The following is a 24,284-nucleotide window of genomic DNA, read 5'->3' as shown; positions in this document are numbered from 1 at the left end:
TTTTCCATCTAGTTTTGTTGCCTTGCTGGTGAGGGGCTGTGATCCCTTGGAGCATAAGAGCCATTCTGGCTTTGGGAATTTCACCCTTTTTGTGCTGATAACTTCCCATCTTCTTGGATTTATTCTACCTTTGGTCTTTGAAGTTGGTGACTTTTGGATGGGGTTTCTGAGTCAACGTCCTCTCTGTTGATGTTGAAGCTATTTCTTTCTGTTTAGTTTTCCTTCAAACAGTCAGGCCCCTCTGCTGCAGGTCTGCTGGGGTTTGCTAGAGGTCCACTCCAGACCCTGCTTGCCTGGGAATCACCCACAGGGGCTGCAGAACAGCAAAGATTGCTGTCTGTTCCTTCCTCTGGTAGCTTCATCACAAAAGGGGACCTGCCAGATGTCGGCCAGAGCTCTCCTATATGACATGTCTCCCAGATAGGATATACGGGGGTCAGGGAGCCACTTGAGGCAGCCTATCCCTTAATGGAGCTCAAGCACTATTCTGGGGGCTCTGTTGCTTTCTTCAGGACTGCCAGACAGGGACCTTTAAGTCTGCTGAAGTGGAACCTACAACCACCCCTTTTCCCAGGTGCTCTGTCCCAGGAAGGTAGGGGCTTTGTAAGTCCCTGCCTAACAGGCTGCTCTTTTTTTTTTTTTTTTTCCTGAGATGCCTTGCCCAGTGAGAAGGGAATCTACTTGACAGTCTTCCTGCAAAGGCCTTGCTGAGCTTCTGTGTAAGCTTCCAGAGGTAGGGGCTTTGTTGACACAGGCAATGTTGAAGCCACCTACCAGAGCCTCAGCAATGGCAGGCTCCCTCCTACCAAGTTATGATGTCCCAGGTCAAGCTCAGACTGCTGTGCTGGCTGTGAGAATTTCAAGCCAATGTGTTTTAGCTTGCTGGTGTTCCACCCACCAAGCCAGCTTGCTTGATTCCCTGGCTTCAGCCCCCTTTTTCAGGGGAATGGGCAGTTCTGTCTTGATGGCGTTCCAGGTGCCACTCGACTAAAATGGGTGCCCAGTTTTGTGCTGGAAACCCTGGGCACTGGCATTGTAGGCGCCAGAGGGAATCTCCTGGTCTGCAGGTTGTGTAGACCTTGGGAAAAGTGCAGTATCTGAGCCAGAGTGCTGGAGTGTTAGGAAAAGTCCCTAATGGCTTCCCATGGCTGAGAGCAAGAGTCTCAGCCCCTTGTGCCTCCCAAGTGAGGCAGTGCCCCATCCTGCTTCAGGTTGCCCACCTTGGGCTGTTCCCACTGTCTAACCAGTCCCAATGAGATGAACCTGGTACCTCAGTTGGAAATGTGGAGATCACTAATCTTCTGGTGCACACTTGCTGGGAACTGCACACCGGAGCTGTTGCTATTCAGCCATCTTGGCGGAAGTCTTTTTAGAAACTTTTAGAGAAGCATTCCGAACACTTAGAACAGAGTCTGGTACTTAGTTGTCAATTAATAAGTAAGAATTTAAAGATGAATGAATGAATGAATGAACGAATGAATGAATGAAGACAAACTGTTGACAACTGACAGATCAAAAATCCCTGGCCAGAACAACAGGCATTATCCATTGACCAACACAACATAAGGAATCTGCATTTCCAAGGACTGGAAAACACATGAATTAATCCATAATCATTTTACCTGACAACAATCTTTTGTGGTAGGTGTTATCATTTTATTGGTGAGTAAATTGAGCTTAAATAATTGCCTAAATAAGCAGATTAATTTACCTAAAGTCACATACCTATTGACAGGATTTTTGTTCCCAGTGGAGGAATAAATATGCATTTCTTCTCTCTACCTGCAATTTTCACTGGTTGTCCCACTCAGAGTACAAGTCAGAAAAACTATAGGTAGAGAAGCTTTTATCATTTTATATCTTCCTGTCTTACAAAGCTAACCTCTGGCTTAAGGCTGTGGCCCACATCTGATAACATTAAAAAACATAATTAATATGGCTTATCTGATTTTCCAGTGCTATTGAGATGAAGATATTACTGAAGTCTACCTTTACTTGAAGAATCCCTAAGGTCACTGTATGTTTTCTAAAGCTGCTGTAACAAATTACAAGAAGCTTGATGGCTTAAAACAACATACATTTATTTTCTAATAGTTCTGGAGGTCAGATATCCTAAGTCAGGTTCACTGGTCTGAAATCAGTGTCATCAAAGCCAGATTCCCTTGATGGGTTCTGACAAGTAGATTTACTCTTGAATTGCTGACTAAAACCAAGACTAGTTGGTTCTGGCAGTAAATACCATAAAGAATGAATCTGTGTACTTTGGGAGGCCAAGGCGGATGGATCACCTGAGGTCAGGAGTTCCAGACCAGCCTCACCAACATCGTAAAACCCTGCCTCTACTAAAAATACAAAAATTAGCCAAGTGTGCTGGCAGATGCCTGTAATACCAGCTATTCCGGAAGCTGAGGCAGGAGAATCGCCTGGACCCGGGAGGGGGAGGTTGCAGTGAGCCAAGATTGCACCATTGCACTCCAGCCTGGGTGACAAAGAGAGACTCCATCTCAAAAACAAAAGAATTAATCTGTCTGAAGACTGACTTGATTAGATTATTTACAATCACCTAATATTTATTATCTACTATTTGCAAGCACCTCTTTGGACCTTAGTTTCCTCATGTGTAAAAAAAGAGATTGAATTGGATAATATTAACTTTAGCTCTAAAAGCAAACTTGTGCGTTTGTTCACTTTATAGTTCAGTTTATAAAATTGCTATTGGCCATACATCTTAGTCACATATGCCCAATTTGTAGACCTATCTCCGAAACTGTCCCAGATCCTACATGTGTACCAGACACCAAAACACTTCACCATACTGCTTTCTGTGAGTTCCCAAACTCTCCCTGGCCCCCACAATATACACAATTTCTCTGGTTATGGCAATTCCAACAGACCTCTTGTTCTGCAGCCCATGCCCATATTGAGCAGAAGTTATAGACTATTAGCTCATCGTAAGAAAAAGAATAGAGCAAAAGTGGAAACACGGCTGATCTGCTACAAAGTGCTGCAAAGAGAACAGGATAAGTGGGGGCCCTGGAGCCTCTATTAGGGAGGGAGGGCTGTATTGGTAGGACAGACACAGCAGATGTGTAGCTGTGAGAATAGAGAGAACAGGGAGATTCAAGAACAATTTCCTTCTTAAAAGGAAGGACCAACAGGACTTGGTGATTAACACAGAAAGAAAAACAAGAACCAAAAATGAGTCTAAAGTTCAAGATACATTTACGATCAGAGTCAAATAATTTTAGACCTGCAAGGGTCAGACTCTCTCATTTTAAAGTTGATAAAACTATGTTTGCCCAAAGTCTCAGGACAAATTCTCAGCAGAGCCAGCAGCAGAATTCCCAGGCCAGTGCTATCAGGAGATGTACCAGGCAGCATATGCCCAGGTGTTCATTACAAATAAATCATTTACAGAGTGTCTCTATTTCTAATGAAGAGAGCAACCCATTCAGAATGTGTGTAGTCATATAACAGCCAAAGGACTAAATGAAAAATAGTCATTTAACTACGTGAACAGCTCATGCATAAAGACAGATGCTCCATTGTCTCTGCCATCAACAGAAATTTGATTAGCAACTTCTTAAGGTTATACCTTCTCCATAATGTCATCAACCATGATGATTTATCCCTTTTCTGCCTGCTTTTTACACTTGCTGGTCAACTTAACATTTGTCTTGCTGTGTATTGAGTGTAGTTCATTCTAACTGGGGACTTCATTTGCCTACGTTTTGGTGGCAAAATATTAAATTCCTGTGGTCTACTGGTGAATAACTGATTGCTGAAGAAATTAGTGGAATGATGCCAATTCTGATTTTAAAATTAAAGAACCCAAAATTTAAATAATGAAAACCATGCTCCCCAGAGAGGCTAAAAAGTCTAATAAAATGAGAACTAATTTAAACATCAGGTATATCATTCTTCAGTAGCCCCAGGTAGGCCACTGATAATTCTACTTGTCTCTTCAGTTGTCATTGGAAGCCTGCCTATGTTGAAACAGTAATGATATGTTTTCTTATCATTGGATTTCCTTAGATATGGGTGAACTCAGGGTCTACTAGTCAGACCTCTGCTGTGTGTGTACAATTACAGACTTACCATTACATTTTTTCTTAGAATGACAAGTAACTCAATCATTTACTTTCCAGTATCTCATCTCACTACCCAGATTCATTTCTACTAATGCTTCTATATTAGGTTGGTGCAAAAGTAATTGTGTCTTTTGCTACTAAAATGGCAAAACCGTAATTACTTTTGCACCAACATATACAATTAAAATGTGAGGTTGACCAGGTGCAGTGGCTGACACCTTGTAATCCCAGCACTTTGGGACGTGAAAATGGTAGTATCATTTGAGCCCAGGAGTTCAAGACCAGCCTGGGCAATGTAGTAAGATTCTGTCTGTCTGCACAAAAATAATTTTTTAAAAAAATTAGCTATGCATTGTGGCATGTGCCTGTAGTCCCAGCTACTGGGGAGGTTAAGGTGGGAGTCACTTGAGCCTGGGAGGTTGAAGCTACAGTGAGCTGTGATCATGCTACTGCACTGCAGCCTGGGCAACAGAGTGAGAGCCTATCTAAATAAAAAATAGAATAAAATAAAATAAAATGAGCTTCACTCTTCCTAACATCGAATCCGTTATAATTGTGAACAGGTCTTACCCCTTCCACTTTTTTTTCTTTCCTTTCCTTTTTTTTAAAAAAAAAAAAAAAAACTACCAAAACAAACAAAAAATGGGAGTCTCACTTTGTTGCCCAAACTGGTCTCAAACTCCTGTGCTCAAGCGATCCTCCCACCTTGTTCTCCTGAAGTGCTGGGATTACATGTGTGAGCCACTGCACACGGTGGTCTTTCCCATATCTGCATTTTAATGTTAATGTTTTGTATGTAGGTACATTTGGAAGAACAACCTTTCTCAAAGTAACAGAAACAATGTAACACAGCCAAGCCCAGTGGCTTACTCCTGTAATCCCAACACTTTGGGAGGCCTAGGTGGGTGGATCTCTTGAGCCCAGCAGTTCCAGAGCAGCTGAGGCAGCATAGTGAGACCCTCATCTCTACAAATAATATAAAAATTAGTGGTGGCACACATCTGTAGTACCAGCTACTTAGGAGGCTGAGGTGGGAGGATCACCTGAGCCCAGAGAGGTCAAGGCAGCAGTGAGCTATAATAGTGCCACTGCATTCCAGCCTGAGTGGCAGAGTAAGAACCTGTCTCAAAAAAAAAAAATAAAGAGAAAGAAAATAAAAAGAAACACTGTAATAGTTTTTCCAAAGTATGATTTTTCTGGAATTTGTCCCTGAAAAGGATAGGGCAGTTATCATTTTTAAAAATTATTTTTTCCTTCCATTCACAGATATAGACTCATTTTTTAAAAATGGCTCTCCATGCTTACAAAATAGACAACATCTTTACAAAACCTTGTGGAATAGAGCCACTAGCCCCAATGCCCTCTATCCTCCGGATAAGCCATTTTTTTTTTTTTTTGCCACCTCCAATTAGAGTATGTCATGGATTTTTTAAAAACGAAACTAAAGTTTAAAATAACATGACAGTTTGATGAGTTAATGCTAAGTAAATACTTATATAAAATATTGATCGACCCCCTCCACCTTTGTTGAAGATGGGAGGGAGGAACAGTAAAAACAATCATGAGTTTTCAATAAAATGAAGGGTTCTGTCAGAAGTGAGTGGGAAATGGGCACAAAGTTATAGAACTGCCTGCCCTGGGTGGCTCTGCTCTCCTAGAAATGACTGCCAGATACAGCAAGTAGAGACCAGAGGTCTACTGGGAACAGAGCTCCGAAGTAGAGAGAAAGGTGTACTACTGGAAAGCAAGGAACCCTCCTCCCACCTGCATCCCCCAGACGTCTCTCTCCCATGCCTGTGAACCTTCATTGAATTAATCATGGACCAAGTGAGTAAAAAAGTATCATAAATTGTATCAAGACATCAGCAAGTCAGCTTATTGGAGAGGCATGGTAGAAGATTGTAAAGAGGAGAAAATCTTCCATTAAGATATGTCTTAAAAATAAATTATATTACTCTCAAGTCATGACAAATAGAAATGATGATTTTATTGAAGTCTAATGTTTCAACGAAGTACATAATCAATTAGGGGTTTTTTTTGTTTGTTTGTTTTGGCCAAACTTTTTATTTAGTATTCTGTAGTTGTTTAACACACACTTAAATGGTCTTATTGGGGGAGGGGAAAGGGGAGGTTCTTGCAGATTCCCAAGGAAATGTCAGAAAGGCAAAATGGCCAGCATTATCCATTTGCATTTTTGGGTTTACTGGGTGATTATTTCCTTACATAGGCATCTGATTTCAGGTTTTTCATACTGACATCATGGAGGTTTTAGTTGGAAGACACCCTGAAATCTTATGAGTAGCATACCCCAACCACCCTCTAACAGCTAGTTTGTTTGTATAGGCAGAATGATTCATCTCTCCATTTTAGATGGCTAGATGTTTTGTGGAAGATCTTAGAATTGCTTGCCTCACTTACTGGGAAAAATCATATAGGAAGTGGCCTTTAGGGACACTTTAACTTGGAAAGTTACAACACTAGTACAACAAGTCTTAACACATTTAACATTTGCTTGTTGAAAAGCAATGTCATAAAGTCAAATAATATTAAACATGTTTTACTTTTTTCCTCACAAGAACATAAAAATTATGGAGGGGAACTTAACAGGGAATTTAAAAAAGTTAACACAATTTTTCTTTTTAGCAGTCCTTGGGTAGTTATGACAGAATAGTTTCCACTTTTTGTTTGTTTCTTGGAACTTGGATTTTGGTCCAAAGTTTTGTTTGTTTCTAGTATCTGCTTCTGCCTCCCCCTCTATCAGATCGGCTTCCTCCACGGCCACCACCTCTTGGTGCTTCACGGCTTGAACTGCTGTAGGAATTACGTGGAGGAGGGTACCCCCTTTCCATAGAAGGGCGAAGCCCTCTTTCTTGTCTGCCAACCCGATCACGACCACTTGAGTAGAGATCACTTCGGCTGCTTGAGTAACTGTCTCGACTTCCACCATAACCGTCACGTGAGCTACTATAATCATCATAGCGACTGCTTCCACCATAAGATGGCAGGGGCCCTCGTGTAGGTGGAGCACTACGTGAGTTACCATAACTCTCATATGAATCTCTGTAGGAACCTCCACTTGGATGATCTGAATAGTCACGATCACGACCATATCCATCTCTATCGCTATAGCCTCTTGATGGATAGTCATCACGTGAACTGGAATGACCATAGTCACGGTAAGTATAATTTCGTGGTGGTGGTGCATAATCTCTGGTATCACGAGAACTTGGGTAATCTCTGCTGGAATAGCTGTCTTTAGTAGAATACCCATCATCTCTTGGGGACAAATAAACATCTCTACGAGAAGGCAGCGGTTCTCTTCGAGGTGGACCTCCGTAACTCTCTCTTCCACGTGATACAGGAGCTCTTCCTCCCATTCCACTGCTGCTGCGAACTGGTCCTGAAGGTGCAGATCTCTTAGGAGGAGGACCCCCACTTCTTGGTGGTGGTCCTCTTTTTACTGGGAGTGGTCCTCTGGAAGAACTCATGTTAAAATTCATGGTATATCCACCATCATCCATGTGTCCTCCCCATGAGGGAGGTCCCCTGGTTCCTCCACTTCCTCCTCTTCCACCTCTAAGACCTCTTGGAGGGCCTCTACTTCTTGGAGGTGGAGGTGGCCCACGTCTACCACTTTCAAATGATGGTTTGGTGGCTTGTTCCACTTTGATGGCTTTTCCATCTAATGACTTTCCATTCATGTCTCTGGCTGCATCCTTAGCGTCTGCTGGGCTTTCAAACGTGACAAAAGCAAATCCTCTTGATTTGTTGGTTTCACGGTCTTTCATCAAGAGTACTTCCACTATTCGTCCATATTTGCCAAATACTGCTTCAAGAGCTTTCTCATTTGTTTCCGTATTAAGCCCACCAATGAAGAGCTTTCCTGGGCGATCTGCTTCAACCATTTTTTTTTTTTTTTTTTTGCTGGTGAGTCGGAGGGGTGACAATAGGTTCAAGTCCAACGAGCTCGCCGAGAGGGGCTTCCTAGCAGCTTAGCACCAAAAGCGGCTGCCGGGTCCGAGCACCGAAATGCAAAGCCGCTAGCACTACTGCGCAACGAGAGGGTTTCTTTTTTAACTTTCTGTTTGGAAATAAGACATGGAAGTTGCAAAAAATAGACTTCTCCTGTATATTCCTCCAACTTTCCCCAATGATAATATCTCACACAACCATAGATCATCAAAACCAGAAAACTGACCAGGCACAGTGGTGGGCCACCTATAGTCCCAGCTACTCAGGTGTCTGAGGTGGGAAGATCCCTGGAACCCAGGAGTTCAAGGCCAGCCTGGGCAACACAGTGAGACACTGGCTCTAAAAACAAAAATGGAAGAAAACCAGAAAACTGGTATCATTAATTGTTTTTAAGGAATCCGAGGCTCCTTTAAAAGTCTGTTAGAAAATTACAGATCTCTCATAAATATTGAGATGGGGAGATTCCCTGGAAGCAGCCTAGTCAGAAAGTGAAGGCAGTGACATCCAGCCAGCACCATAATAATGACACTCTCTTGGCTGTACACTCCAATCATTAGAAGACAGGTGAAATTGAGGCACTGGCTGGGCCCACCTTAAATTAATGACATCAACCTCTGCAGGCAAGGCTCAAGTATCAGTATGTTTTAAATATTCTCAGGAGATCCTAATGTTCAGCCTGGGTTCAGAACCATGGCTGTAGAGGCTTTAATAAATGGATATAATGCTTTTTTAAAAAATGAGGTTTTTGAATGTTTTTAATGACATCATTGACAAATATTAAAAGGTATCCAAATCGCCTTTAAAGATTCATGTTTCAATGTACTTTTCATAATTAGGCAAAGTAAGCCTTAAAAAAAACCCAAACTACCTAATAGAAAGGTAATGAGATTTCTCATCTCTGGACAATGTCTCAGAGGTTCAGTGTAGGATTAAAAAGATGGCTGAGGTTTCCTGTGCAAAACAACTTTGCCCGCTGAAGGTTCACTTAAAAATCAACTGATAAAAGGCGATTAACAGGAAAAAAGGCATACCTAACACCGGGGAATAGCAGGAGATGATTATCCAGTAGCCTAATAGAGTACAGAGACTTTTATATCCTTTATTCACAAGACAAAGGAGATGGGGAATGTAGACATTTATTTTGAGGGGCAGCAAATGGTTATTAGGAAGAATGAATGGACGGAAATTAACTAGTAAATGATTTTGAGTTACCTTGTGAAAAAGTCCCTCCAGGCATGGCTGCATTTCTCAGTCTTTCTGAAATAGGTAAGAGATTTCAGTGAGGGGGCGCAATGTGATTGTTTCTCCTACAAAGAGCCTTCTCTAGTCAGAGAAGGAAATTTCAGAGTATCGCCCTGCACTTAGGGAAAAGGGGGGCAACAAGTCAACATTAGGGGGACCTGGACTATGAGGCAGCTTCTAAAGCCTCTCATTCTTTGGGGTATCGCTTTCTGAGCGTCAAGAGTAAACCGTGATATAGTCCTTTCCTTCCAACGTAGATTCTAGTAGTTTGGATCAGTATTATTTTTACTTCAAGTTTCTGGAAACGCTGGAAATTGCTAGCTAGTATCAGAGGAAATAACTACAAGGTTGACTTCACCCATTCTGCCTACACGCGGTAGGTAACCATGTATGAATAGAGACTCCTAGGCATAATCAAATTACCTGTCAAGTCCTCGCTCTAGGACTATTTTTGGAAACTAGGGATTTTTCCAGATTACTGAAAGCCGTGGCGGTGTCAAAAGCCGGCCACGAGTTTCGCAAGCGGAGCTACGAAAACAGCCACCGTCCCGATCATTCCTATGCCTCCGCTCTACTTCCCCACACTGGGAACCACACGCTTTCCGTGGAGCTTTCATTTGGGAACCGATACGGTCCACGGCCCTGTGTTCTTCAAATACTGAAAGCACCCTCTCCAGATTCCCTGAGGGTCACTTTATATTACACATTGGTCCACATATGACACCAGAGTCACCACTTCCACCCACCAAAGCGCGCTTAGATCGGCTGCCACTCCCCTCGCTACAAGCGAAACAAGAACCGCACCGAGGCTAAAGGAGAAGACGGAAGCAGGAATGATAGTCAATGTTGTCACCTCCATTTTGGGCATAAGGGATCTTCTTAATCTCCGTTTTTTGTGTGACTAAGTATCGCAGACAAGGTGGTTTCCACTGGCCTTGGCTAGAGACAGCCTCCTTGGCCACTGAGTACCCCAAAGTCGGTCGCAGCTCCTGACACTCCCCGCTCAGGCCCAGACGCCAAGGGCGGGGGCGCTGCCTGGAGGGACTAGTTGAAGCGCGGCGGCCCGGCGTGGTGACGTCAGGGCGGAAGCGCACACGGCGTGAAGCGGCCGAGAACCCGGCGGTCACGGGAATATCCGTCGCGCCGAGAACGCTGGTTAGTCTCGTTTCGGGTTCCGGCTGCGTTGGGCTTGCGTGCAGCTCGCTAAGACTATGGCGTCCGGGCCTCACCCGACAGCTACTGCTACCGCCGCCGCCGTTTCATCAGCCGTCCCAAGCGCAGGCGGCTCCAGCTCCGGGACCACGACCACGACGACGACCACGACGGGAGGGATCCTGATCGGCGACCGCCTGTACTCGGAAGTTTCACTCACCATCGACCACTCTCTGATTCCGGAGGAGAGGCTCTCGCCCACCCCGTCCATGCAGGACGGGCTCGACCTGCCCAGCGAGACAGACTTACGCATCCTGGGCTGCGAGCTCATCCAGGCCGCCGGCATTCTCCTCCGGCTGCCGCAGGTCAGTGCTCCAGCCCCGGGCCTGCCGGGTGCTCCTCTCCTCCCTTTCGTCCCCTACGCCGCATCTCAGTATCACTGTGGCCCGGCAGGGTCGGGACGACTTTCTCGGGCTCTCCCGCTTGGGGTCCACCCGGTGCCGGGGCGTGCCGGGGTTGGGGGCTGCGAAGGCGGAGGGAGGACCCCGCAGCGTGCTGTTCGCGACGGCGGCGGCAGGAGGGGAAAGGGAAGCGAGCGGCGGCACAAAATGGCGGCCGGCGCCTGGAGCGGGCCCGCCTGACCCCTGCGCTTCGGTTCTCCTCTCGTCTGCAGGTGGCGATGGCAACGGGGCAGGTGTTGTTTCATCGTTTTTTCTACTCCAAATCTTTCGTCAAACACAGTTTCGAGGTAAGCCCTGCGGAGGCGGTTAAAAGGGATTTTTCATCCGGAAATGGGCAAAGTAGGTGTAGTGTCAGCAGCCAGCTTTTCCAGAAAGGGTGTGGTTTAGTTTAGGCCTTTGTACCTAGTTCTCACTCGCCAGGAAGTGGAAACCTTTAGAATGTGTTCAAACTCTAGAAAATGGATCCCGAGCCTAAGTGTGCCTTCTTAAGGAGAAGTACAGTTTTCAGCCAAATGCAGAACTCACTGTGAGATTGAGCTTGACTCTGGAACCAAAATTAAGATGAGTAGGACAACAAAAAGAGTATGGTACTAGCGTAGCTAGTAAGCTTATGGCATGGAAATGTCCGCTCTAATTTTACTAAAGGTTGTCCCACTTGTGTTCTAAAGTTTATTCATCAAAGTAAGTTTCATGTAACGATGGTTTTTGTTTCTCCTGGATTCTTTCAGATTGTTGCTATGGCTTGTATTAATCTTGCATCAAAAATCGAAGAAGCACCTAGAAGAATAAGAGATGTGATTAATGTATTCCACCACCTACGCCAGTTAAGAGGAAAAAGGTAAGATTGGCATTATTGAACATAGCATCTCTTGCTACTGCTGTACCGTGCACCAGTCATCAAGTCAAAACATCTTTCCTCTCAAGTGAATATGGGTGCAAAAGAAAACGGACTTTAGGTGTTAAAGTTCATATAGGATCACTGATATTTAAATTAATTTGAAAAAAATCCATAATTAACCAGTTATCTAAAGTTTGTAGAGGCAGTTGCGTTTATGGACAATCCTAACAGTGCTGTGAAGCCAGGCCTGTGGCTTAAGATTAAACAAGAAAGGGAATACATTTGGCTCAAGTGTGAGTGTATTCTGTAAGTTATTTTTCCTCTCCCCTCTCTGGACGACTGAAGGCTGGAAGTTTAAACACTGTAGTTTAAGTTAATATTGTGGCAAAGTTCTGTGTAGATTATGTTTTTCTACTCGAAGTCCCAGTTAATTCTTATCAATTGAGGTTGGCTTTTGTTAGAGTGCTTCTCAACATTGAACTACGATATATCGAATAATACCGGATCTGAAAGGACTGCAGGATGATAAAGTTTGAAGTTTGAAGTCAAAGGGATTAAACAGGTATTTTGTTTGGTCAGATACAGTCTCAGTGAGTGGGTTAGAAAATTAAGAGTGATTGGGTTGCATTTAGATAAGGCCCATTTATTTGATGTTGTAAGAAAATACAGAGACTGAAATAGTATCGGCTAGGTGTTGTGATAACATGACTTTATGTGGACCTATGTGTTCTGTGAGGTAGTACCAAAAAGTTTGTTGCAAGACTTCTTGCATCTACGGGTAACTTCAGTACATGCTGCAGAAGGTTATATTTGGTGTAGATTAGTTTTTGTATTCACTCTTTAAGGAATTGTAGTGAAGTTCAACAAACTGTACTGAGTTTGAAAGGAAGTTATTAAAAGGATCGTAAGTTGTTCTGGGGGTTGGGTATGTTGGTTAGTGCCAAGTTGGTATCCTATATGAGTAGTCCTTATTGGCTGAATCTGTAAGTCGGCAGTAGTGGAACTATTCAGATAAGCAAATATTAAAGCAACTTTAAGATGACTAGTCTATTCTGTGAGTCTACAGTTTGTTTTTTTTTAAGAGTATCCTAGTCAAAAGTCTGAAACAGTTTTCTTACATACTTTTTCTCCCCTATCTTTACTCATTCACCTTAACTGTGTCCAGGGATAGAGTAATTTTTAAATTCTCAACTATCTTTTAGTTTGTTGGTAAGTCGCTGGGAACTGGAAAGATTTCAAATTGGTGATTGGTATGGTCTGAGCTTAAATCTATTTAGATACTTGACTGATTCTTCAGGATGTTTAAAGTCATGACACACTATCTTTAGTCAAAGGTTTCTCTTTGCTTAAAGGAAATGGTTTTCTAGTATTATCCTTTGAACTATTGAGCCAACTATTATGTAATCACATGATTATCTTTTGTGAAGTTTTCCTGTGTGAGACTGAGTTTTCTTAGCTGATGTCAGAATAGGTCTTAACTGTAAAAACCGTGGAATTTAAAATAGTATGATCTCACCTGATTGTTGTGTCTGATGTAACTTTGTTTTTTTGGGTCATTATTACAGAGAAAACTGATTTTGTTTCAATCTTAGAAGTCTGATTATAGCAAAATTTAAAAGGAGTTGTTAATTGCATGGAAGCCTTTTTTTAAAGCAGGATGTAAAAGTGTTTCTATGCATATTACAAGTTTACTCAAGCACGTAACTTGTATATGTTATTAACTTCAACTCTTTTTTCCCTTGCAACCGACTATACAGCGACCAGCTACATTTACCAAAGCCTGGGTGATGTGGAGTGGTACATAGAGATGAAGCTGTCGTCATGGCAACAGTGAGTGAAGTATCGAAAATCCCCAAGGAGAAGCCAGTGCTCTGAGAATAGGTCACTGGAATCGGGGACTAACAGGTTGGCCACTGGTGAACCATTTAGAAAAACTCCTGTTTCTTGTTATAAGCTTTTGTCTTTGCTGTCCAAGTTATTAGAACTATAGCTTTGTATTTATTTTTGCATAGGTTAATGTCATTAGAAAGTACTATCAGTATTACACTTTAGTTAGGTAAAGGATATCACTTGTCTTATGTTTTAATCTAGTTGATGCATAACTTTAAATTGCAGTGTGACTGACAGTTACAGTGGAGATACATTATTCATGTCGCCTGTAGGTCTTTGGTCTCATCAGCCTGGCTACATATTGAGAATTAGCAGAGCTTTTTAAAAAATACCAGTACTTAATCCCCAACCTGGATTGTTTGGCCTATTCCTCCTTCAAATTTTTTGTGGTTCAGTAATTATCTTTTAGGTTCAGAATGAATGTCTAAATTTAGAGGAATGATTGCTTTGTCATATTTACTTCTGAGATGTAGCGTATTAACATTTTTAAAGACTGGTTTAACCATTCTCATTATTAAATATATATTTTCAGTGTGTCCGTAGATCATAAAAGTTGGATAGGTAAGAATTGGAAGGGTGTTAAATGATGTCATTTAGTCTGCCAGCCTTCTACAGTTTAATTCTGTGTCTCTACAAGGTGGCCTTCAGTTTATTTAAATACCTGTAAAGAATGTTTCTACTTTCTTTGAAGTAGGCATTACAAATTTCTGTATATTTCCTTGGCAGTCTGCCTCTTTGTAAACCTATCTGTTATTAATATAGTCTCTTAAAGATCTAGTTCCAAAATTTCTCAGTCTTTATAACACATAAATGAGACTAACCATGTTTGGACTTCGTAATTTTTGTTGTTGAGTTATATGTCAATTACATAATCATGCTAAAGGAAAATTGCGCCTCTAACAAACCACCTAATAAACTTCTAAGGACCAAAGACCAGGATTTTCTAAAGTTGAAAATTATTCACGTATAGATCAGGAAAATCAAACAATAGAAACTTAAAGCAGCGATTGAGTTAGTTTATGTGTTGATAATGAAAATTATTTTTGTTTTCTCTGAAGTCTTTTTTAGAGATTTAAAAATGCCATGTTTCCAGACTTTATTGGCAAGGAAAGTTTACCTGATTGGGGAGGAAGAAATTCTAGCAGGCCTTAATTTAATGTACTTGTTGCAACAAAGTACTAATTTATACTTTGAAACTTTGTTTACTGCTGATTTATGGAGATACTTTTTTTTAAAATTTACGATACAAAATAATCTCTAGCAGGTAGTTGTAAATTATGGGTACATCCTTGATTTGTGAGGTAAAACCAATTCTGAACAAAATAAGGTTTCTGGTTTTAGGTTATACACTCACAAAGTTAACTTTGAAAACTGCAGATAATAAATAGGATTAAGCAAGAAGCTGAGTATATAGTTGAATTTTAGTAAATAACAGGTTTGGTTTTCTTAAATCTATGTTGGTATCATTGGGAATTTGACACAAACAGAATATGGCATGATTAAATCTGATTTGGGACTAAATAGCAGCTATGATTCAAACAAATATTTAGCTGTTTTAGTGTAATTAGAAGAACAAATGAATTATATCACCATTTGAAGGCAACTCTTAAAGCAGGTTATCTTTAGAGGTGTAGATAATCTTTATTAACATAAATGGAGAAAAATGAGACAACTATACTTTCGTAAAGTTATATTTTATTAGGAATTTTGATGATACAGTCTACTGTCTGGATTGCAAGGGGTTAAGAGTTAAAACAGTATGCAGCTGTAACATGAGGTATTTTATCTCTTAATGCCAGTTTAAGGAGAGCCATTAGATAACACAGCCATTCAGTTAAAAACAGTGAGGTTGATTTAACTTGTTTACAAATTTCCTATGATAAAGCCTGATCATAAACCTTAAGATCTTCTGAGTGAGTGTGTGTGTAGAGAGGGAGAGAGATAGGTTGCTCTCATGAGTATTAAGGAGACTTAAATTTGACTTTTTTTTCCAAAGAGCAATTTGTAGCCTATTGCCCTGATAAAGTGGATTCATCATTACACGTTAATGTTAGAAAGCAGCTCAATGAGGCCAACTGGTGGCCTCATTACAGGTGTGAGAAATGGAACTATGTGAAGGCCATTTTAAGTAACAGCTGTTTTTTATCTTGTCAGCTGTGCCAGTTTTTGTTTAGTAAGCATTCCAGTTTCTGTAATAATTTTAAATGGAAGAAAGGAAAATGTATGATAGCTGACTTTTTACTCTGATGTTACTATAGGGGTAATAAAGATCATTTCAGATTTTCTAACCTTCAGGTGCATGTATTGAAATAGACTTTGGTTTTTAAAATATGAGATTACATTTTTCTGGATCTGGTGTGCATTGTGGTAGAGAGGATGACTGTTTTAAAAATAGTTTGTGTATTCTGCCTAGAACAAAGACTCTTAAGTCTTTTGGCTGAGTATGGACAGAAATGTTTAAGTGTTCAACCTGTAAACTTACCATATAATCAATGTCTTGATAAAATTGTAGTTTTTGTTGGTTGGATCTAAGAATGTATTGGACATGGGTAAATTTCAGACATGACCAACAACAAAAAACAAAAGCTCAATTCCTTAACCTTTCCTGACTAAATCTTCTCAGGAAGGAAACCAGTTTTTAATTGTAAGACATAAATAAGATAGTCTTTTATTGTAAGTGGTAGGTTTTTAAACTATATAATAAAACATTTGGGGATCACATCAGTTGAATGTGCTACTTTTAAAGCATTAAATCACTAACATAAGCCTTCTGTATTTTAGAACCTTCTGAATTACCAAAATTTAGTCTGATACAGAGCCCTTGAATGTATTCTGGTTCCTTCACTATGGCCCTTCATTCTCTTTTGTATTAATACTAAAGTATATTGCCTAAAACCACAACCCTGATGAAATTTTGGCCTGGATCTCACGAATCATGTAATATAATTTTTAATTTACTTGGTTAATTGAGCTGAATCTTTAGTTTTCAGATTACTTTTTTAAACAGGTAGGCTCTTAGAACAAATTGTTAAAAACATATCACCCCATTAGGGGAATCAGGATAAACTACCCACTGTTCCCCCCACCCCACCAAGTTTTTAAAAAATTTTGGCCATAAACCAGCCAACAGTTGTTATTTTATAGAATGAGTAAAAATCAGTATGATCTTACAAGGACTTTATAGTACTGTAAATCTTAGGAGCACATTAGTTTTTTGTGTTTTTTTTTAAGCCAGTCAAATTTAGCAGTGGGGGATTGTCTGCCAACTTTAGTGACACTGATGTTAGTAAGTTCTGATAACCTACTGCCATCGGACCAGCCTGGAGCACATTAGTTTTGTCAATGGAAAGTCTCTTGGAGAGACTTTGAGGTTTGTGATAATAAATCACACTATCACTAAAGTTAAATACGTATACACACACACACCCCTAGAATATAAGTAGAATGGAAAAGTTGACAAGGATGAACCCAAGAGCATTAGATTGAATTGTTTTCATTATAGAATTTAGTTGAAGTTAATCTCGTAGATGTATATATTTAATTAGCATAACTTGGACAGCACAAGATTAATGCTTTAACTTGTTTGCAGGAGTTTAAAAAGCTGGTTTCTGTTGCCAATAGTTGGTTGGAAGGGAAAATGGAGATGCCACAAATAAAATTTTTTGGATGTGCAAAACAGTTTTGATTTTATTTCTTACAAACTATAGGACTCCAAGCCCCCTGATCCTTGATCAGAACTACATTAACACCAAAAATCAAGTTATCAAAGCAGAGAGGAGGGTGCTAAAGGAGTTGGGATTTTGTGTTCATGTCAAGCATCCTCATAAGGTGAGTTGTAGAGTACAGAAATTGGGTTCGTAAGTATTAGGACTTCTCCAAAATTTCTACTTTATATGAATTTATGTTTCTATGTGAGCATTAACCTTGGTTTTAAAAAGCATTCTTTCAAAGGTTCAGGCTTCATCAAAAAACATTCTTTTGGTCGTTGAGATTTATCGGTAAAATGAGAGTACAAAAATGTAGGTTCAAATCTTAATTGTGTGGTCATAAAGAAGTTATTTTTGTTTCTGTGGTTAAAGTCCCAGTTTTTCCACCTAGAGAACACAGATGTAAAGTTCCTCATTCCAAGGGATAAATATGTAGCCACAAAAGTATTTGGCATACTTACCATCATAGTAGAATGTTCTAAGTGTGGTAGCTGCTTGCTGTTAAACATTATTGGAAATTTGTTTCTCTCTAAATCTCTTAGCTTTCATTATCATCAATATAAGTGGCAGACTGAGTGCTCAGGTCAGAACTAGTTATCTGGGCAAGAAATGTACCTTGGGAAATTAGGTGAAATAATCTCCTAGCACAGTGCCCGTCACATGGTAAAGTGCCAATGAAAAATATTCTTTAATTGCTTTTTTTCCTGTACAATTTTGAAATACTGTTCTAAACATAATTTATATAAAAATCTAGTAATACAACACATTAGAATCTTACGTACATTTAAGTTGATCTGTGTTATTGATGTAGAATTAGAACTTGAATCTAACATTTTCAGTTACTTTTTTTATTGAACTCTGTAGTCTGAAAGAACTACCAGTATACTAAATTGAGTTTTTTTCCCTTGTCCTTCAGATCATTGTTATGTATTTACAAGTCTTAGAATGTGAACGTAATCAAACCCTGGTTCAAACTGCCTGGTAAGTCACTTTTTTAGATTTCTTTCCTAGCCAGGAAAACAGAAGCAGAAATAAAGTAAGTTTCGTTTCCCTTTCCAAAATAATGAGATAAGTTTGTTTTGGGGCTTTTTGTTGTTGTTTTTGTTTTTTTAACCAAAAGGTAAATAATGCTTATTTCTGCTTCCTGTTTTCTTGGCTTGACTAATTACTTTTAATGGAGAACTCAATTTAACTTTGTTCTTTTTTCTACTCTTTAATTAAAGGGTAGTCCATGATGGTAAGTCATAGAACTCTGCCCTCTGCACTTCAGCCCATGACCTCAGGATGGCCTGATTGGCTACCCTGCTCTCCAGCCAATCCAGTGCAAGCTCTCATCCGAGATTCACTGAAGTGGTCCATATCCATCTGGCAGCATCTTCTAGTTCTGTCGGGGTGTCAAAAGGATTTGTATATTTGCTTCTAGAAGTAACTATTTGACATGCCTATGTATTTAATGTATACTTGTAACTATCAAAATGAATAGTTCATTTTTGATAGATTTGTTGTCCAGCCATTATGAATTAAATGGTTTATTAGGAGTTTGACTAAATTTTTATTTTTAGTGTGTATAGCATGAATTCTACCAAAGGAGACTACAAACTTGCAGTTTAAAATGGGCACCAGTTCCCACACTGGCTTAATTTATATAGTTATATAGCTGCTTGGCTGTATTGCTGGTAATGTTAGAAGTAAGAAGCACTTCGTTATTGAAAGAGATGTTACTATTATACTGCTTAAATGCTTTAGCACTGGGACTTTTTGAGATGCAGATGTGTGATTTTGCGTGCTGGCTTATTTAAAGGTCAAGCCAAGGAGTTTGTAGTTCAGCCACAACTACTATTTCCTAAGACTTGATGTGAAGAACTTAGTGAAGTAATTTTTATATTTTGGACTTCCCAGCAAGATGTCCTATTTATGACTGCCATGCTTCTTTTGGACTCAATGTTTGTAATGTTAGAAAAGTCTCGTTACTTTTATAAAATGCATGACATTTTAAATGTGTTTCATAAAATGGATTATAGCAGTTCTGATGGTTTAGGATTTTTAAGAAATAGTCCATTTAATTTCAGCTTAACCTTTTAAATGACCTGTAAATTTTCTTTATCAGTTTAGGAATATTGTGGGGAGAGTTCATTAATAATAAAAGTTCAGCAATTTTTTAACTGAATAGTTTATCTCTCTTACCTAGTCACAAAAAAAAGGTATGTAAACAAGGCCATTATATGTGTTTATTGCTCTTTACTTCCCTATCTAGATTTTCTAAAGTATCTTAGCTTTCTTAATGTAAGTTTAACTTGGTACTTACTGAAAATGCCTTTTTACCCCTGTTAACGATACTTTGAGCTTTTGAAATGAACTTCGTTGACACAGCTTTTATTGTGGATAAAGGAGAGATGGTCAATAATTAATGGCTTGAAGTATTGTTGGAGTGGTTTATCATTTCTGAAACTAATCTTGTCAATTGACTTTGAAAGCATTGTTTTTACAGAAATAATACTTTAGGAGTAATTTCTAGTTGGATAGTAATATGAAATAATTTAAAAGGGCTTTGGTCATGTATATTGGAGAACTGCAAATGGTCCTCGTATTAACTTCTTACTGCTTACTGATTTTTTTTGAGTTAAGAGTTGTTATATGCTAGAATATGAGGATGTGAATATAAATAAGAGAAGAAAAAAGAATAAAGTAGATTGAGTCTCCAATTTTATGTAAGCTTCAGAAGAACTGGTTTGTTTACATACAAGCTTATAGTTGAAATATTTTTCAGGAATTACATGAACGACAGTCTCCGAACCAATGTTTTTGTTCGATTTCAACCAGAGACTATAGCATGTGCTTGCATCTACCTTGCTGCTAGAGCACTTCAGGTAGGTGCATATTTCCCATTTTGTTCTGTAGGATAAATCACACAAATTTTCAGTGGTTCCAATACAGATATAACAAAAATTTAAACCGTTCTGTTCTTATGGTTTAGATTCCATTGCCAACTCGTCCCCATTGGTTTCTTCTTTTTGGTACTACAGAAGAGGAAATCCAGGATATCTGCATAGAAACGCTTAGGCTTTATACCAGAAAAAAGGTATTCTCTATTTACTCGTTTATGTCAACATGCTAAGAGTCTAAGCTACTATAAGGGAGAAACACTAACTTTTTTTTTTCTTCAACAGCCAAACTATGAATTACTGGAAAAAGAAGTAGAAAAAAGAAAAGTAGCCCTACAAGAAGCCAAATTAAAAGCAAAGGGATTGAATCCTGATGGAACTCCAGCCCTTTCAACCCTCGGTGGATTTTCTCCAGCCTCCAAGCCATGTAAGATATGTATTTAGAATTAAAATGACTTGGGGGCACTGAAAGCGTTTTATTAGAGAGCTTTTACATTTGAAAGTTGCATAGAGAAATATGATGTTAGGAGCTGTTACTATGTTTTCTCTGGCAGTCAACTAAAGACTGATACTTGGAAGCATGGTACTTTCAGGTACATTTAGAAACAACTCTTGGCCCTCCGTTAAAACCAGTAGTTAACATGTTGTTATGTCTTTTTAAAGCATCACCAAGAGAAGTAAAAGCTGAAGAGAAATCACCAATCTCCATTAATGTGAAGACAGTCAAAAAAGAACCTGAGGATAGACAGCAGGCTTCCAAAAGCCCTTACAATGGGTGAGTAAACTTGGGCTGGAAAATTGGCTTGAGGAATCTTTTATGTGTTTACTTTTTAACACACTAAGTTTGTAACTAATATATTGTGGTTTTTTGAAGTGTAAGAAAAGACAGCAAGAGAAGTAGAAATAGCAGAAGTGCAAGTCGATCAAGGTCAAGAACACGATCACGTTCTAGATCACATACTCCAAGAAGACAGTAAGTAAATGTTTTCTTAGGAAAGAAGTCTTATTTGGAGTTTTTAAAGGTTATTGCTTTTTCTTTAAAAATTGAATATAGATTGTTTTCAAAGTTAAGTTAGAATTAGGCTTTTAATATGAGGCAAATTAGGAGAAATTAGTTTGGAGATGTTCTGGACATAAAGGATCTTAATGGCATTCTGTTATATTTTCTCCCATGTTTTTTGGAGAAGTGTAGGAGCTACCCACAAAGTGCTGTGAGGGCCACAGTATCATTTGTAATGTGAAAACTTTTTTTTTTTTAATTTCTGTTAGCAAATGTATTTTATTAACCCCTTATTAATAACCAATAATCAGATTAACCAGTCAATGAATCTTCCCTAGTTAGGCTTGTAATTAGATTGTTAACTCCTTGTGGCTCTTCACTGTCTCCTTTGAACATGTGGGAGATATTTAATAAAAAGCATAGCTCTAGGAGGACACTGTAAAAATTGCTAATTACTCCCCTTGGAATATAGACAAGAACTCCCTATGCTTAAGATTTAATATGTTATAGGCTTGGGCATACAGAAGTCAGGGGTGGGGAGATTTTTAAAAGTTCTGGTTATTCACGTAGCTGGTAGCTATGTTTTGAATCTATTGTGGGCAACCACCAGAATAATCTTTTCCCCCATAGAAACTGAACCTAAACTTCAAATTTTTATTATCTAAGCTATAATAATAGACGGAGTCGATCTGGAACATACAGCTCAAGATCAAGAAGCAGGTCCCGCAGTCACAGTGAAAGCCCTCGAAGACATCATAATCATGGTTCTCCTCACCTTAAGGCCAAGCATACCAGAGATGATTTAAAAAGTTCAAACAGGCATGGTCATAAAAGGAAAAAATCTCGTTCTCGATCTCAGAGCAAGTCTCGGGATCACTCAGATGCAGCCAAGAAACACAGGCATGAAAGGGGACATCATAGGGACAGGCGTGAACGATCTCGCTCCTTTGAGAGGTCCCATAAAAGCAAGCACCACGGTGGCAGTCGCTCAGGACATGGCAGGCACAGGCGCTGACTTTCTCTTCCTTTGAGCCTGCATCAGTTCTTGGTTGTGCTTATCTACAGTGTGATGTATGGACTCAATCAAAACATGAAATGCAAACTGATTAGGATTTGATTTCTTGAAACCCTCTAGGTCTCTAGAACACTGAGGACATTTTCTTTTGAAAAGAACTATGTTAATTTTTTTGCACATTAAAATGCCCTAGCAGTATCTAATTAAAAACCATGGTCAGGTTCAATTGTACTTTATTATAGTTGTGTATTGTTTATTGCTATAAGAACTGGAGCGTGAATTCTGTAAAAATGTATCTTATTTTTATACAGATAAAATTGCAGACACTGTTCTATTTAAGTGGTTATTTGTTTAAATGATGGTGAATACTTTCTTAACACTGGTTTGTCTGCATGTGTAAAGATTTTTACAAGGAAATAAAATACAAATCTTGTTTTTTCTAAACTGCTTCAAATATCTTATTTAAATAAATTATTAAAAAGCAAAACTTGAATAGCAAAATGGCTGTACTGGTTTTCTGACAAACTTATTCTTTTCTCCATTAGATGGTAGTTTGAGATTATTAAAATGCAATTCTTAACTGCATTGTGAGCTATTTTAAGTCATTGTATATATGGAAAAAGTAAATGGGAGTGGCCCAACAATGTAACATTTAATGTTATATTGTAGCACTAAACTCAAAACCTGATTTTCTGTTGAATGGTACCATAAGGTAATTTTGAGTCAGACTTAAGTACTGTTTCTGAAATGAGGTGCCCTATTGAATGAACCAAAACTTTGTAACTGTTGAGCTTTAGCAGTTCTGTATAATTTAGGCATTTAATGTTAAGGCTTCATGAAGGCTAGGAGAATTCAGACCACAAAGAAGTGAAGTTTTAATGAAAAGCCAGAATTTGTGTCCAAATTAATGTTTTCAAGTCACATTTAGTAATTTTTTTCAACATTTTGGAAATCAGTTGACAGATCTTAAGTCAAAATGTTGCATTACTTTATATTTACATGAAGGTTTCCATTACATTTATTTTACCTACTTTAATTACTTGTCCGCTAGACTTGGCTCCAAGTGATTTGTTGCTGTTTCAAGAAATAAAATACACCCACAGAGAGGAAGATGTACTACTGCTAAGGATATTTTTTTTAAAAAAAAGTTACAGCTTCTGAAGAGGATTCTAAAGACTTAAAACATGTTCACTAATGGCAGGTGGTGGAGGCTGGAAAACATAGCTTCACAAGGCAACTCCTTTGAAGGGGATAAGATTCCTTAAGATACAATAGTGTTGGCTGTGCTACTTAAATCAGTTACAGTTCTAACTATAAAGACTAACTAGAAACTAACAATACCCAGCATAAGTTAGCCACTTCATGCTTGAAAGGGTAAATAGTTCATTAAGACTTCTTTCTACATGATTTGTAGTACATATTGCTGAGTTATAAATTGATATTTCTGAAAAGCTAACTACTTCTAAATGCTAGTTTCCTTTACAAGACAGACATTGAAGAAAGGCAAATGTCAGTAAAGGCCCTGTTAGTAAATTAATCTTGAATTTTTTTTAACTTTTTTTTAGAGACGAGGTCTTGCTACGTTGCCCAGGTCGGTTCCGAACTCCTGGCCTCAAGTGATCCTCCCACCTCCACCTCTCAAGTATTAAATTATTAATAGTGTCTAAATTACTTATGTGCCTTATCTTTGCTTTGAAATAGGAGTGCTGTGGGTGAGGGTTGTTTGTGAAGATGGGGAGTTCTGGAGGATAAACCTGCATGTGGAATGAGGTTTGTATGTTAAAAGGTGTTTTTAGAGGTGGCTTTGTGGGCTAAGGAAAGATCTTTTCCATGGTCTTGATTTTTGTCTTACCGTCTTGTTACAGAGTCAGTTTTCTAAGTTGTCAAAGGATATTAACCTCATGCTGCCCTATGGCTATTTTAAAACTTTCTCTAAAAGTAATACTCATTTTCAAACTTACTATGGGAAATTTCAAATGCAAAGTTGTGGAATACCTATAATACCCATTTATTAGCTCCAAAAGTAATGATCAG

At 39.1% G+C, this 24,284-nt stretch overlaps 2 protein-coding genes across 9 annotated transcripts; one reads left to right on the top strand and one right to left on the bottom strand.

Moving 5' to 3' along the window:
- Positions 1 to 6,053: 6,053 nt before the first annotated feature.
- LOC105713557 (RNA-binding motif protein, X chromosome-like) lies at positions 6,054 to 10,317 on the bottom strand. Of its 6 annotated transcripts, none has more exons than XM_064378854.1 (4): positions 10,052 to 10,317; positions 9,276 to 9,320; positions 8,290 to 8,402; positions 6,054 to 8,172 (listed from the first exon to the last, which is right to left on the bottom strand). In XM_064378854.1, exon 4 carries the CDS (start codon positions 7,994 to 7,996, stop codon positions 6,821 to 6,823), a length of 1,176 nt encoding a protein of 391 aa, XP_064234924.1. In that variant the 5' UTR covers positions 7,997 to 8,172; positions 8,290 to 8,402; positions 9,276 to 9,320; positions 10,052 to 10,317; the 3' UTR covers positions 6,054 to 6,820. The 6 variants fall into 6 exon arrangements, with proteins under 6 accessions (XP_064234924.1, XP_064234923.1, XP_064234922.1 ...); XM_064378853.1 differs by having other exon boundaries at positions 10,110 to 10,317; XM_064378852.1 differs by having other exon boundaries at positions 10,159 to 10,317.
- A 95-nt stretch (positions 10,318 to 10,412) lies between these two features.
- Positions 10,413 to 23,885, top strand: CCNL1 (cyclin L1). 3 transcript variants are annotated; one of them, XM_064378851.1, is made up of 11 exons: positions 10,445 to 10,822; positions 11,131 to 11,205; positions 11,647 to 11,756; positions 17,354 to 17,474; positions 18,270 to 18,334; positions 20,121 to 20,220; positions 20,328 to 20,432; positions 20,521 to 20,662; positions 20,899 to 21,010; positions 21,110 to 21,208; positions 23,816 to 23,885. In XM_064378851.1, exons 1-11 carry the CDS (start codon positions 10,517 to 10,519, stop codon positions 23,868 to 23,870), a joined length of 1,290 nt encoding a protein of 429 aa, XP_064234921.1. In that variant the 5' UTR covers positions 10,445 to 10,516; the 3' UTR covers positions 23,871 to 23,885. The 3 variants fall into 3 exon arrangements, with proteins under 3 accessions (XP_012302783.1, XP_064234921.1, XP_012302782.1); XM_012447359.3 differs by lacking the exon at positions 23,816 to 23,885 and adding an exon at positions 21,902 to 22,751 and having other exon boundaries at positions 10,459 to 10,822; XM_012447360.2 differs by lacking the exons at positions 20,121 to 20,220; positions 20,328 to 20,432; positions 20,521 to 20,662; ... (1 more) ...; positions 21,110 to 21,208; positions 23,816 to 23,885 and adding an exon at positions 18,577 to 19,498 and having other exon boundaries at positions 10,413 to 10,822.
- Positions 23,886 to 24,284: the final 399 nt, after the last annotated feature.

Source organism: Aotus nancymaae, unplaced genomic scaffold (genome assembly GCF_030222135.1).
Source record: "Aotus nancymaae isolate 86718 unplaced genomic scaffold, 86718_ANA_hifiasm-v0.15.2.pri h1tg000019l, whole genome shotgun sequence".
Classification (NCBI taxonomy): Eukaryota; Metazoa; Chordata; class Mammalia; order Primates; family Aotidae; genus Aotus; species Aotus nancymaae.
Note: the sequence above shows the minus strand (reverse complement) of the source record. Positions and strands in the feature narration are given on the sequence as shown.